Source organism: Thamnophis elegans, chromosome 1, assembly GCF_009769535.1.
Source record: "Thamnophis elegans isolate rThaEle1 chromosome 1, rThaEle1.pri, whole genome shotgun sequence".
Taxonomy (NCBI): domain Eukaryota; kingdom Metazoa; phylum Chordata; class Lepidosauria; order Squamata; family Colubridae; genus Thamnophis; species Thamnophis elegans.
The window spans coordinates 32,966,820-32,981,989 of record NC_045541.1 but is presented as its reverse complement, the minus strand read 5'-3'; the positions used below and the strand labels follow the sequence as shown (position 1 = coordinate 32,981,989).

At 40.5% G+C, this 15,170-nt stretch overlaps 1 protein-coding gene across 1 annotated transcript in view; it reads right to left on the bottom strand.

Annotated features, from left to right (window-relative positions):
- LOC116504042 (lymphocyte antigen 75-like) overlaps positions 1 to 15,170 on the bottom strand; it is an 85,820-nt gene that overhangs the window by 42,634 nt on the left and 28,016 nt on the right. The window contains exons 5-13 of the mRNA XM_032210864.1: positions 12,008 to 12,118; positions 9,783 to 9,926; positions 8,311 to 8,499; positions 6,995 to 7,152; positions 5,885 to 5,995; positions 3,639 to 3,727; positions 3,336 to 3,505; positions 3,035 to 3,231; positions 1,910 to 2,052 (exon numbers count right to left, since the gene is read on the bottom strand). Of these exons, the coding sequence (XP_032066755.1) occupies positions 1,910 to 2,052; positions 3,035 to 3,231; positions 3,336 to 3,505; positions 3,639 to 3,727; positions 5,885 to 5,995; positions 6,995 to 7,152; positions 8,311 to 8,499; positions 9,783 to 9,926; positions 12,008 to 12,118 (1,312 nt within the window). The remainder of the gene's footprint in view (positions 1 to 1,909; positions 2,053 to 3,034; positions 3,232 to 3,335; positions 3,506 to 3,638; positions 3,728 to 5,884; positions 5,996 to 6,994; positions 7,153 to 8,310; positions 8,500 to 9,782; positions 9,927 to 12,007; positions 12,119 to 15,170) is intronic.

The following is a 15,170-nucleotide window of genomic DNA, read 5'->3' as shown; positions in this document are numbered from 1 at the left end:
AAGCAGACTGGTAATTATATAGTGGAAGGCAAAGCCCTTAGGGGGATATAAATGTCAGTAAATAAATAAATACTATATATACTTGCAAATAAATCCATCTGTAATAAACCAACCATGGAATTTTGAAGTAAAATACCATGAAAAATGTGCTAACTGCTGATAGACAACCTGCATTATTTTCATATTTTTAAAAACATTTTGTGGGTCTATTTATTTATAGATGGACTTATCCAGGAGAATATATGGGAATTAGGAATACTTTTTAAAAAGTATTATGTATATACAGAAAAGCCCAGCCTGATTTTTGGCATGTATTTTGACACCTACAATTTTTGGCTTACCCGAAGTATATACAGTAAATAGAAAATACAGTAACTCAGCAGCTCCTTTGGCAGTCACAAATTTTTTGTTTAGCAGATCAACTGCCCTTGAGTTGGGCTCAATAGAGACAAATGTCCTCTAGTTTGTCCGGCCTTGTGGAAACAACCTGCAACTCTTTCAGGGACATTCCAGAAATATCTCTAGTGTCAGGCCTGCAGCGGTTCCTTTAAGAATCTTTGGCCTGCCACACTCTTATTAAGGAGGGGATTTAGCAAAGGGTAGAATGTGTTGTTTTCAAAATAAAAAAATTCCTTTCTAGAAGCTCAAGGTCATCTTTTGTCTCCCAAACCTTTGCACCTGATCGGAAGCAGTTGGGCGTAGACGCCAGCGTGGAAGAAGAAGATTGGACCATGTGATGGACTGTGGGTGTTTGGGGGCAAGATCATGAACTTTTAACTGGGTGGGATTCTGATGTAACTTCCAGAGTCGGAATCCCATAGCACTATGCCAACATGCCTGCTTTATTAAATTGGAACTTTAAGCATAGTTTTGGCTTTGACTCTGATTTAATTTTACATGGTATTTGGAGCGCTTACATCATTCCTACTCTTTACATCTAGTTTTATTCATCAACATTGTTTTCCTCTATGCCCCAAAGTATATCAGTGTCTGCCTGATCTTCATTGTCTTTAACACTCTTTATTTCTTCTGGAAATAATCTCAAATACACACAGTCTCCTTATGCTGATCTTTGACTACATGAAAGATTTCATGATGGTAATGGTGACACACATACTCCTAATGGTAATCAGCATATAAAAGAGATGCTATATAAATGTTGGAAAGAATCAACTCTTGAGTGTTCCTTTAATTGATCCTTGAAACAGTTTTCTCTAGTTCTGTGATGGCGAACCTATAGAATGCATGGCCAAAGTGGCACGTGCAGCCATGTCGTCTGGCATGCGTGGCATTGCCCTTTCCTGTTCCGGGTTTCTGGCATGCATGCACACGTGATGATCAGTTGGCCTTTGCATGTGCAGCTGTGCCACAAACCAGAAGAGCTGGTATTCCATTTTCGCCGTAGGCATGCGCGCCACCAGCTGATTGGCATGTGTGCATGCTTGACAGTAAGTAGAGCACTTGGTGGCCGGCACGCATATGTACACTGGAAACTGTAAGTTCATTTTCCAGCACGTGCATGCCCCCCGGGCAGCTCCTCTTCCTGGTCACAGCCTAGACAAGCACATGTGCGCGAAGTGTTCCCTTTTCGGCACTTGCTTGCGTGCATGCTCCCTTTTCGGCACTCACTGCTCTAGTTTATAATAGAAGGATATGAAACCACACTGTTTTTAGGGGGAAATGAAGCAGAGGATCTTCTCCTTCACCCTGAGAGGAATTGCACAGAAACCATAAGCCTCCCTTACCTCAGTCTCAAGATGCCCCTAAGAGACTGGTTAAGATTGCTTGACTGTTCAAGTATTTTAAAAGCTATAATGGTACTTTATCACATCTGCTGTGGTAAAATACATGAAGATATATTTAGACAATAGTTGAATTCACTAAAATGCTAGACTCTTGAGGATGTTACCTGATGATCTCTCTCAGTATTGTATGGAGTTCCTTAATTTCTTCTGAGTTGCTGAAACTAGGAAGATGTCCTCCAAGAGCTTCACAAAATCTCTCAGCTTCTTCCCAAGTTCTGGTTCTCAGCACTCTTTCCTTATGAAAAAACTTTGTAAGAAAATAGAAAAAAAAATCAATTTTATCTCTGTACAATATTACTATTTTTTCTAAACGTATATGCCTATTACTTTTACAGATTAATGAACTTTCTAATCTAGTTATTACATTTCTGTTTTGCTTCATTTCAAATTTATCAAAATTTCATTTCTTTGGTTGGTTATCAACACCCAAGACTGCTATTCCATTCATTTGATGTTCTAACTGAAGGAAATGGTTTTTCATTTACTTCTTTTTTCCATGCAGCTCTCTGATCTCTGAAGAATCCAAAATAAGGTATGGGAAAGGCAGCTTCAGAAAAAATGGGAACTCCATAGATTTCCTTCAAGTTATGCCAACAGAACCACTCAGAGCATCTCAAAATAATTCAAGATTAAAGTTGCCCAAGGAATTCAACATGGATCTGTATTAGGCAAATTCACAACATTTGATGTAATAGATTTTGTTGCAGTAGAAAGGTTAGCAATGAATGAAGCCCACCAGCACCTATTTTCCTTCGGTCAAAGATCCATAAACACAAATTGATTCGCTTGCAGAAATATTTCTAAAAAAACCAAAACATATGTCCAAAAGTTGCATTCGGGGAAGCCTTCTTTTAAAAAAGCTTATTTTCGTGACTTTAAAATTTTTTAAATACTTTTAAAATCTTGCTTTGGGAAAATATGTAACAAATAATAGTATTTTTTTTAGAAAAACGTTTTAACTTGGGTAGTTAATATTAAAGTTTAGATAGTTTAGGGGATCACAAAATTGATCCCATGTCCAGCATATCTGCCCAACCAGTGAACATTATTCCATCTGAGACAGAGAGCGTGCAAGAGAAGAAAAGAAGGAAGGAAATATATATAATTTTGTTTAATATATAATGGAACTTATGATAGTCGAGGAGAGTACAAAAATATGTTTTCTTAACAACCGAGAGAATGTAATTCAATGGAAAGGATATAATAATTTAATAGACTTGATATAATACCTTATAACAAGCAAGACCTGATCCATTGGCCCACCCTTGTGGGCAAGGGTCAGTGATTTTCGGCAGTATCTTTGCTTCTTTCTTTGGTCCAATGTATTTCTTGCAAATAGAGTAAGCTTTAAAATTTTGGCAATTCTTGACTTTCCACATTCCAAGATAGCTTCCACTTGACATTGCCACACATCCTCCACGGAATTCTAAAAATTTGATGTTTCAATTACTTATGTGATATTTTAAGAAATTAGTTGCCCAAGGCTGTATTATGAAACAAGTATTAGCACTTCACTGTTCAATATTTTACCTGGTTGAAGGGAACCCCAATTTGTGTATGTTAGTAGGTCATTATTTCCATGCAAACTTCCCCATCTATACTCTCCTGTTGAGTTGATATCTTGCAAGCCAGTCCAGAAATACTTTTCTTCAACTTTATTATGCATTCTGATTAAATTATTTATAAATTCTTGTTCAAATCTGTAAAGGTCAGAGATTCAATACAAAGAATAATTGTACTTAGCTAGGATTAAAGAGAACATTTCTACAAGATATAGTACAATATTTTAAAATTTAAACAATTTTACATTCAAAGAATAACACTGCATAATACCTGTTTGCTATAGTAAGATTGCACACACTTCCAAAGAAGACTTCATTCTTGTCAATCCTATAGCAATAATCTCCATGTTTCTTCCATTCCTAATTTAAAGGATGATAATCATTTATTCAAAGGTAAGGGCAACATAATGTGATCACATTAATCATAAGATAGGAATGGCAAGCTAGTGTAAGCAGTCACTCTGCTTCTGTCCTCTTATTGTTCACAAACAGCTTGCTATTTACAGTATCTCATTTTAAGATCCTGTCATACAACCATATTAAGTTTTACTTAACAGTTTACTTAAAACAGAAACTAAATGTAAAATTAAAACACATAGACTATTATGCAGTCCAAATTTCAAGACAGATTTTCAGCTGGAACTTCCAGTGATACAATGTTTGTTCAAATATAGAAAGATAATTTGAAAAAATTGTCAGAGGATGATTTTTCTCCTAGCTTTTTTTTGGGGGGGGGCAGTATCAACATTGATTGATTGTGAATGGTAAAGTTGGTATCGACTCTGAGTGACCAGAAAGATAGATCTTCTCCCTGCTGATCTGCCCCTAATTTGATCCTTTAAGTCTTCCAGTGGTGGCATGGCCATTCCTGTATGTAATACCCATTTCCTGAACGCTCATGTGCATTTCTAAACTAGTGATAATACAAGGCAAAACATGAACACCTATAAAAAATAATGAGAGTAAAAAAAATCACAGAACCATGAAATACAATAAAATAGTTGTTGAAAATATTCCAAGGCTTTGGGGAAATCTCTACATATAAAATCAATGTTAAAAAAAAATACATGAGGTTTAATACAGAAAGAAAATAATTTCCTATGGGAGAATTTGCCTGCCAAATAATAGTTTCTCTGAAATATCTAAGTTGTATGTATAAGAGCCATGGTGTCGTAGTGATTAGAATGCAGTACTGCAGGCTACTTCTGCTGACTGCCGGCTGCCAGCAGTTTGCTTCTCGGCTGCTGAAGATTGACTCAGCCTTCCATCCTTCTGAGGTCTGCAAAATGAGGACACAGATTGTTGAGGACAATATGCTGACTCTGTAAATTGCTTTAGAGCAGAGGTTTCCAACCTGTGGTCCACAGTCCACTACCAGGACACAAGTTAATCACCCCTGGGCTGCATGAGGGGCTGGCCGGTATGAGTAGGCTGCTCATGCAGTCCAGTGATGATTAGCCCCCAGCCTACTATGGGCCCATGAATCAGAGGTTGGGGATCCCTGCTGTAAAGCATTGTGAAGTGGTATATAAGTCTAAGTGCTATTGCTATTTGACAGGAAATAATCAAGAAATATATCAAAATATTTATGTCAAATTATGGACAGAAATTAAAAGAAATCTTGAAAGGTGGAAAAACATAAAGCTTTCTTGGTTGTACAAGAATGGTAAAAAACTGTAAGTAAATTTTTATGGAGCAGAAAAACCCTAGAGTTTAATTTAATTGCTTACAAGATTCTAAAATAGAAGTGGTCTCACTTCCAAATGTTAAACTGTATTACATTGCAAAATATTTGTCATGGCTAACAGGGTGGATAAACTCTGCAAACTGTAGAACATTAGGAGCCTGTCTTCTGAACAGGCTTCATAAAAAGTTATGCTACAAGGTTATGAAAATTTAAAAGGACATAATATAAGATAAAGCTTGATAAAAATACAGAATCACCTCAAAGCGAGATGGATAACAAATCTAATAAATAAAATATTATGAGAAAAATAGTAAGTCCAACAATCTCAGTGTTGGTCTCTCCTTTGAATATTTTCTATTTTGGAGCTAAGTATAATACGAAAAGTGCATTTACAATACAATCCATTTAGATTCCATGAACAGACTAAAGACATACTAATAACTACTTGGCAAAGGCTGGAACATATCAAGGTTGATTTATGGTACTTGCAAATTGTTAGAAAGATAAAAATTGACAGCAAAAATGTTGTTCATTTTTCTAAGAAAAATGAAATAATTTGAAATGCTCATACAGAACCAATATCAACTACAAGGGCTTATATATAAAATTAGTTACCCAGAGACTGAACAAATAAAGAACTGCATGATAAAATGGATGCAAAAGTAAAGAAATAGTCAAAACACAGAAATGAGAATTATGGAACAAATCTACGAAATGTACTCTGAGTTATAACTTATTATTGAACTTGAAGCAGCAAGAATGTTGAATATACAAAATATATTTAATTAAAGTTTAGCTTTCATTTAGAACAGAAATTTTTCTGTCTTTACCTTACTTGGGGAACAGTCTTTATCAGATTTTTGTTCGTCTAAAACTTTCCCTTTTTTCATACACACAAACTTAAGTTTATTGTTACAAGGTAGGATGTTCCATCGGCCAAACTACAAAGAAAAGGAAATCAATAATTTTAGAATTCTCAAAGATATAATCATCCAAATGAATTGTTTTTCAATTGTTCATGTACTTTTGCACTTATTTTTCATAAGTTATAAAAATACATAGAAAAAAAATCTTATTTGCCTACTAAAATTCTTGAAATATAACTGTAGGATATATTTCTCATAGAACTTTGAATTAAAGTAAGATAGCATAAATGAGGTTAATATATAATTCAACTTAATTATTAGTTATTCCTCCTGTTACTCCTGTGAACAAGAGTTATAGAAAATTTCATCTCTTTTTCTGGACTGGGAAACAGCATCAAATTTAAATTTGCAATAATGAATGTTAAGTTCCATTGAAATGAGAGGGGTTTAATTCTGAGTAAACATGGCTAGGATTGCTAAACAGAAAAAAACCCTTCAGCTTTTAAACCAGTGGTGGGTTCCTACCGGTTCAGACTGGTTCAACCAAACTGGTAGTGGTTTGGCAGCCTGGGACACTGGAACAGGTAGCGACCCAGGTCTGCCACAACCCCGAACCGGTTCTCCTGGCGCTGCTGTAGGTACTGCGATCTTGTTTTTCTTTATTGTACTGCACATGCGTGCACGGGCGGCACGCCCACGAGCAAACTAGCAGTAGCGACTGCCAGAATCCACCCGTTTTAAACACTTTTCATTCAATCTCATAAAAGAGCGTTTGAAATTTCTTTCAAAGAAGTAAATCATTTTGGTGAAATTGCAGTAAGTGGAGAGTTGCATCATCACACTCGATTACAAATAACCAAAGAATATATGTGAATGATTTCAAGTTCCCCATCACATCCTCTTTTAGAACTCTGCAGCCTCCCTGTTTAATTAATTAATTGTCATTATTTAATTTTTCAGTGCGAAAGAAATACTAGATCTCTTTGATAAAACGAGTCATATACTTTGCCTTTTATGAAGTTTATAAAACACTTTTAAGTCAAGTCATTATAAAACATCCCAAAAGATCCTTACCTTTCCAGAATAGGAGACACAGTTTGGAAGGCTTTTGAAGGAAACCCTTGGCTCATTCTGATCCCAGTATGTAAATATAACTTTGGAATTATCTGACCATTTAAACAAGGCTGGACTGTCTTTATTTAGTAATCCTGTCCATATTTTGTCTTTTGTATCTACAATTAAAGCAGAAAATCAAGCAGTTCAAAAATCATGAGGCAAAAGTATTAGGCACAGACAACCAGATCCACATGTATAGAGTTCAATTAGCTGCTTTGTTGTTCATGCCTATTTCTTAGGAATCTTTCCAGACTGACAATCTGCACCTGGACCAGATTAGATAAGGTTCAACGCATTGAAGAAGGGAGCAGACCAAGAGTGAAATTCAGCAGGTTCTGCCAGATTCTGGAGAACTGGTAGTGGAAATTTTGAGTAGTTTGGAGAACCGGCAAATACCACTTCTGGCTGGCCCCAGAGTGGGGAGGCAATTGAGATTTTGCAGTATCCTTCCCCTGCCACACCCACCAAGCCACGGCCACAGAACTGGTAGTAAAAAAAAAAAGAATTTCGCCACTGGGGCAGACCTTGCCCTAAGGATTCCAAACTAATTCCTCACTTGACTCCTCCCCTTGAAACAGCCTCTCTCTGAAAAAAATAGAAACCATCTAACAAAAATTAGAACTTTTCCTATAGCCACTTTTCATTTGTGTTATAATAGTAATGGAATGAAAGGCTTGGCTAGCAGACAGACTTTTACCCAAATTAATAGCATATGCTGGTTTTTTGTTGCTGTATTTGCCACACGGAAGGGCAAATAAATACAGATAGTCCTCACTTAACAACTGCCTTATTTAACAATTGTTCAAAATTATGATTGCACTGAAACCTTTGGTTCTTTACATTTGCAACCATTGCAGTATCACTGCAATCACATAATAGCCATTTGATTCACAGCTGGCTTCTGACAAGCAGAGTAAATGGAGAAGATTCCATAAAACTGCAAATCAAAGTCATGTGAAGTCTTGCTTAATGACTGTGGTTGATTTGCTTAATGACTGTGGTGGAAGTGAGACTCTAAGTCTATCATGGTCATGGAATGTCTCTCTTAACAACCATGTTGCTCAGTCAGCGACTGAGTTGCTGATTCCAATTGTCATCATTAAGCAACAACTATCTGTAAGTTAATGAACATGTGGTTATAGATTTAGTAATACCAGAGATTTAGATTAACCTTTAATCAAATTATTTTTACTGTACATTCCAACCTCAAATTGAGAGTAATGTTTAAACAGAAAAAACAAGAGCAACTCCTATCCATGTTTATTCCAACTTACCATTATGGAGTTTTGTAATAATTAATTCAACATCTGCTAAGGAATGTATACTGATCAGGCTACTATTGAGTTCACTGCATAACTGATATGAATCATTCCATGAAGCAATGTTGTTCTTTAGCATATAGCAAAATCCATTGTTCGCATACCAGCCAGATTCACACTGAATCTCAACATTGTTCTGAATATCTAAAAAAAAAAAGATATTGAAAAGAATTTGCTAGAAAACATGGTAATTTGTAAAAGCAGAACTGATACCATAGGGAAAGAATCATAGTTCAAAGGGAACAAACTTTGGATGCAATAGATTTAAATTTTGGCATCTCTGATTTAAAAAAATAAAAAATAATTGGAGTTGTCACAGTACACAATACTGAATCAGATGGACCAAAAGGCTCAGCTGGTAGAAGATAAAATTAGCCTGCATAAATTATCCCTCTTAGAGCATTTGCTTTCAATATTTTTTTTAAAAAATGATGCAGAATAAATTCTATTAATGTCAGAATAGGTTTTATATTCTTGGTTTTTTCTGCAACTGTCCCTACTCACATTCAAGTCAGAAAAGAAACTGTAAGCACCATATTTACACAGGGAACAAGTTTTATTGAACCCTTAAAATAATTTTTTTCTGAGATCCTTTCGAATAGTAATCATAACACTTCACTGAAACCTTCTATGTGTAATTAAAGAAAATTATTATTTTTCTGCAAAACTTCATTTTTCTACCTGAAAAATAGGTAAATGTTCCCCTCGCACATATGTGCTAGTCATTCCTGACTCTAGGGGGTGGTGCTCATCTCCGTTTCAAAGCCAAAGAGCCAGCGCTGTCCAGAGGTCTCCGTAGACATGTGGCCGGCATGACTAAACGCCGAAAGCGCAAGGAACGTTGTTACCTTCCCAGCAAAGGTGGTGCCTATTTTTCTACTTGCATTTTTGCATGCTTTCGAACTGCTAGGTTGGCAGAAGTTGAGTCAAGTAATGGGAGCTCACTCCATTACATGGCACTAGGGATTTGAACCACTGAACTGCCGACCTTTCTGATCAACAAGCTCAGTGTCTTACCTGAAAAATAATTTGGTCCAAATTCTAGTACACATTACTCTCTATAAGCGTAAATACTTGTGTTCATACAGCATTATAAAAGGTATAGGCTACCCATCTTACCTCAAGGTAACATGGTCAGCTTTAAGTATTTAAATAAAAATGAATGGCTGACCCTATGCTGAACTTGTAATTTTAATCTGAGGAAAAAATTATATAAAATTTACAAACATTCTTAATTAGCTCTTATGCTTCAGAGTATAGTGTGAGTCCTAATAAAAAGATTCAATTTAGTAATCACTTTAAGTATGTTGGGTGAACATAACAGTAACTATTTGGAAAGTCAGGAATGGTTCTGCAGTAGCTACAATTTGCCATTATGTAAAGATTTGGCAGACCACAATTAAATTCACAATGCATTTTGGACTCACCTGGGAAATCTGGTTCACTGTCATTAACCTGTTTCTGGCAGACATAAGGAAGTGGAGTGTCACAGGGATAACTCTTCCAATCACCTGTGTCAGCACTCATAGCTGCACAATCATTTCCGTCTAGTGGAGTTATATCCTGCATCTCTGCAGAAGAGCAATGATTCATTATTAGGCTAATGATACATCATATCATGGATTATAATAGGTATTGGAATGCAAAAGATGAGATTACAATCATAGAATCGTATTCTTTTTATTAAAAAAAGTCAACACAGTCAGTTCCATTGTTTATTTTACACTGCATTCTAGACCAGGGGCCTGTTCAGAACTGAGCCGCAGAAATGACAGGCCAGCATTCACTTGTGTGTGAAGCGAATGGGTGAGCACACGTACAGTTCAATTTGTGCAAGAGGTGGGCACATGTGCCAACTGCTTGTGCAAATGGAGTTGTGTATGTGCCCTCCAGCCACTCACGTGGAACCATCTCCTCTGCCCCCCCCCCCCCCACTGGTTCACAAAGCTGGAGAAGTTAGAGACCATGGTTCTAGACCAGGGGTGTCAAACTCAAGGCCCAGGGGCCAGAGGTGGTCCACAGGGTGCTTAAAACTAGCTCGCCGTACTGGTCTGGAAATAACAAAAGACCCCTCCCTTCTCCCCCGCACCTCTTTTTTAGCCTGGACGGTCTCCTGCAGCACTCTGCCGGCCAAAACAGGGAGTGCCATACTGCAGGAAGCTTCTGTCCCCTCCTGCAAAGAACTACAATGCTGATCTGGCCGTCGAAGAAATCCAGTTTGACACCCCTGTTCTAGACTGTGCATTATAAACAAAATTTAAAAAATAGAAGGCCTTGAGAAGAAAGAGAAAAGATTTCCTGGACAGGACAACTAAAACTCTCTAGGAAGGGTGGACAAATGAACACCAGAGAGCAGAAGTGCTGTTGGTAGAAGCAAATACATGGAAGCCTGCCATCCCAACAAACAAGAGGACTGGAAGGTACTCTGTGCCAGAGGAGTCGTTCTTTCTTTAAGGGATAATTCTGAGCACCTGAGCAACCTGGCCATAGAGCACCAAGAGGGAAACCTGAACTCTTGGATTGAAAAACCTATTTTAAGAAAGAAGAAGTAGGTCATGGTGGTAAGTGATTCCCTGCAGAAAGGAACTGAGCTAGCTGTGTAGAGCTGATATGACACACTGTCATATGGGAGGTAGGTTCTCCTCCAGTGCCTATATCCATTGCCTGTCTGAACTGGTTTCAGTATTCCAAGTCATGGTTTGATTTGCCAATACAAACAAACGAACAAAAAAAAGAGCAAACCTGTTCACAGCAAACATAGCTACTGGTTACATTCACAAATAACTGTAGAGACCCATTGCTTGTTTGTTTGCTGTGAGTTACACAATAGCAATAGCACCTGGACTTAGATACTATTTCATAGTGCTTTTACAGCCTTCTCTAGGTGGTTTACAGAGTGCCATATTACCCCCAACCACCTGGGCACTCATTTTACCGACCTTGGAAGGATGAGTCAACCTTGAGCTGGTGGGAATTGAACTGTTGGGAAGTGAGCAGTGAGTTAACCTGCAATTCTGCATTCTAACCAGGGCACCACCACGGCTCATGGTAACTTCTTTTTCCTCTTATTCCAAGTGGGAGGAATCAAATAATGAGGTTATTGGAGTACAGAACGTTACATGGCTGCAGACTGTATATAAACATGTTGGTGGAAAGGGGTAAAATCACTACATGGACAGATATAAAAGAGAAACATCTACCTATTCCCCAGATAATAAGCCCAATCTGGCTTTTGAGTGTGTGTGCTAAAATAAGCCCTCCCCGAAAATAAGACCTCTCCAATAATATTGCAACACAGCAGCAGCCATGAGGCGACTACGCTCACCGCTTCCTGCACCTCAAAAATAATAAGACCTCCCCGAAAATAAGGCCAATAACTTATTTCAGGGGTCAAAAGAAAATAAGAGACTGTCTTATTTTCGGGGAAATATGGTAAACAGATGTCCAATGTCTATGCCAATATATCCAATGTCTCCAATCAAAGACAGTTTGAACTAAAGATATGAGTCAGGGATTTTGCCATCACTTATTTCTTCTTCTGTATCAGCTCCATCTTTTTCTGTCACTTCTTTGTTACAGTTTCCTTCCCTGCTTTGAAGTTAATCAAATATGAATTAATGAGAAGACCGCACAAGAGGAAAAATGCAATTACCTGAATTCCAGTTCACGAAGGTCAATGGAGTATGATCTGACCACTGCCAGCCTCCAGAAACATCCAACTGATTTAATCCAATCCAAAATATTTCTGCAATTCCATCTTTATCTAAAGAATTTTAAACAAAGATGACAATAGAACAGAACATTTTCAGGCCAATTAATTCATAGTTGGGATTTACCTACTACAGTAAAACCAAACAAAAACCAAACAAAACAAATCTTTATCCTTTGTCTCTGAGCCCATCTGCAGTATGCTGGCATTCAACCACAATATTATATTCCAAGACAACAACCTATATTTTTATTGTCTTGTGTATGGTATATGGAATGTGTTTGCACAAAACCACGAGCGTATAGGTGTCTATGAAAAAAGAACAAATGATAAAAAATGCCAGTCCTTTTTAAAAAATAAATAAATCTCTGAATTGTTTTGAATGTGAAGCTACGATATAATGCAGCTCATTTATTTTTGGCTTAGAATGGATATCTAAAATTGCAAATTACTTACTTAACAAACGAATGCTATTCGTGGGGTGGTTGGGGGGACCATGGACATGGGAGTGGGTCGGAGCATAGCGGTCGTGACAGGGAGAGGCAGATACGGCGGGGACCTTAGGGCTGGCCATTACCGGGGAAGGAGGGTTCGCTACATTACAGAGATCCCTCCTTCCGGCCCTAGGAGTCCCACTCCAAGACCAGATGGCGCGAGTAGTCAGGACCCTGGTCTCAGGCTGTTGTCGCTAAATGCCAGGTCTGTTGTTCACAAAGCTCCCCTCGTCCGGGACTTAATTGTTGACGAGAGGGCAGACCTGGCATGTATTACTGAAACCTGGCTGGGCACAGAAGGAGGAGTCCCCCTTGTAGAGATGTGCCCAGAGGGATTTCAGGTGCTTCATCAGCCGAGAGCCCAGGGAAGGGGTGGCGGTGTGGCTATTGTAATCCGGGAGTCTCTGTTACCTCGTAGGGTCCCTGCTCCGGAGCTTGTCGGGTGTGAGTCTCTGCTGATAAAGTTGGACCTCAAGGGTCAAGTGGGTTTGCTGCTAACGTACCTGCCTCCCAACTGCGTTGCAGCATCCCTCCCCTCGCTCCTCGAGTCAGTAGCCGAGCTGGCAGTTGAGTTCCCCAGGCTTATAGTTCTGGGGGATTTCAACTTGCCATCGCTCGGTGAACGCTCTGAAGGGGCGCAGGAGTTCATGGCTTCCATGACAGCCATGGGCTTGACCCAAGTAATTCGGGGCCCAACCCATGCAGCGGGTCACATGCTCGACCTCGTATTTCTCTCGGAGCAGTGGATGTGTGATCTTGGTCTGAGGGGTAATGAGATCATACCCCTGTCGTGGTCAGACCATTGCCTACTGAGGCTTGACTTCCGGAGGCCAAACCCCCACCGTAGGGAGGAGGAACCGACCAGGTGGTTCCGCCCCAGGCGACTTATGGACCCTTTGAGGTTCCAGACGGAGCTTGGGGTTATTCCTGATACCCTCGCCCACAGTTCGGCGGAGACTCTGGCTGCCGCCTGGTACTCGGCAGCGTCGGAGTCTCTCGACCGGATTGCGCCACTACGGCCCCTCCGGGTCAGTGGATCCCGGAGAGTTCCCTGGTTTACCGAGGAACTCCGGGAGAAGAAACGCCGGAGGAGATGCCTAGAGCACCAGTGGAGGTCCGATAGGTCCGAGGCAAACCGAGCACTCTTAACTACCTGCACCAAGGACTATGTCCGAGCATTAAGAACTGCAAAAAGATCATATATTTCTTCCTTGGTTGCGTCCGCCGAGTCACGCCCAGCCGCCCTGTTCAGGATAACCCGCTCCCTCCTTAATAGGAGGGATGCGGGAGACCCCTTGCAGGGTGGGGCTGAGGATTATGCTCAATTCTTGGCGGACAAAGTAGCTCGGTTTCGATCGGACTTGGACTCCACCGCAGTAGATCCAGCTGAGACACAGGAGGATCATTTGCCACATCAGTTCTGGGTTGAGTTCCAGGAAGTTGCCTCTGGGGATGTGGACAAGGCCATCCGAGCTGTAAGTGCCTCCACTTGTATTCTGGACCCGTGTCCCTCCTGGCTGGTGGCCAACAGCAGGGGGGTGACACATGGCTGGATCCAGGCGGTTGTCACCGCCTCCCTTCGGGAGGGGCACTTCCCCGCCGCGCTCAAAACGGCGGTGGTGAGACCCCTCCTAAAGAAACCATCGTTAGATCCAGCCATCTTAAACAACTTTCGTCCTGTCTCCAACCTTCCCTTTATCGGGAAGGTTGTTGAGAAGGTGGTGGCCTTTCAGCTTCGACGGGCCTTGGAGGAAGCTAGTTATCTTGACCCCTTCCAGTCCGGCTTCAGACCTGGTTACAGCACAGAAACCGCTTTGGTCGCATTGACCGATGATCTCTGGAGGGCCAGAGATGGAGGCTATGCGTCCATCCTGGTTCTCCTTGACCTCTCAGCGGCTTTCGATACCATCGACCATGGTATCCTTCTGCGACGACTGCGGGAGGTGGGAGTGGGAGGCACTGTTTTGCGGTGGTTCTCCTCCTACCTCTCGGACAGGTCGCAGTCGGTGTTAGTAGGGGGGCAGAGATCGTCCCTGAGGCCCCTAACATGTGGAGTACCTCAGGGTTCGGTCCTATCCCCCCTACTATTTAACATATACATGAAACCGCTGGGCGAGATCATTCGGAGGCACGGGATAAAATACCATCAATATGCGGACGATACGCAATTGTATCTGTCCGCCCCGTGCCAACTCAATGAAGCGGTGGACGTGATGAACCGGGGTCTGGAGGCCGTTAAGAGCTGGATGAGTGCTAACAAACTGGTGCTCAACCCGGATAAGACCGAGTGGCTGTTGTGTTTCCCCCCCAATAATTTGGCTAATACACCAACGCTTAGGCTGGGGGGTCAAATTTTATACCCCTCAGATAGGGTTCGCAACTTAGGAGTCCTCCTGGATCCACAGCTGACTTTTGACCATCAGCTGTCAGCTGTGACCAGGGGGGCATTTGCCCAGGTTCGCCTGGTCCGCCAGTTGCGGCCCTACCTAGATCGGGGGGCCCTCACAACAGTCACTCGAGCCCTTGTGATCTCTAGACTGGAATACTGCAATGGGCTCTACATGGGGTTGCCCCTGAAGTGCATCCGGCGACTACAGCTAGTCCAAAATGCA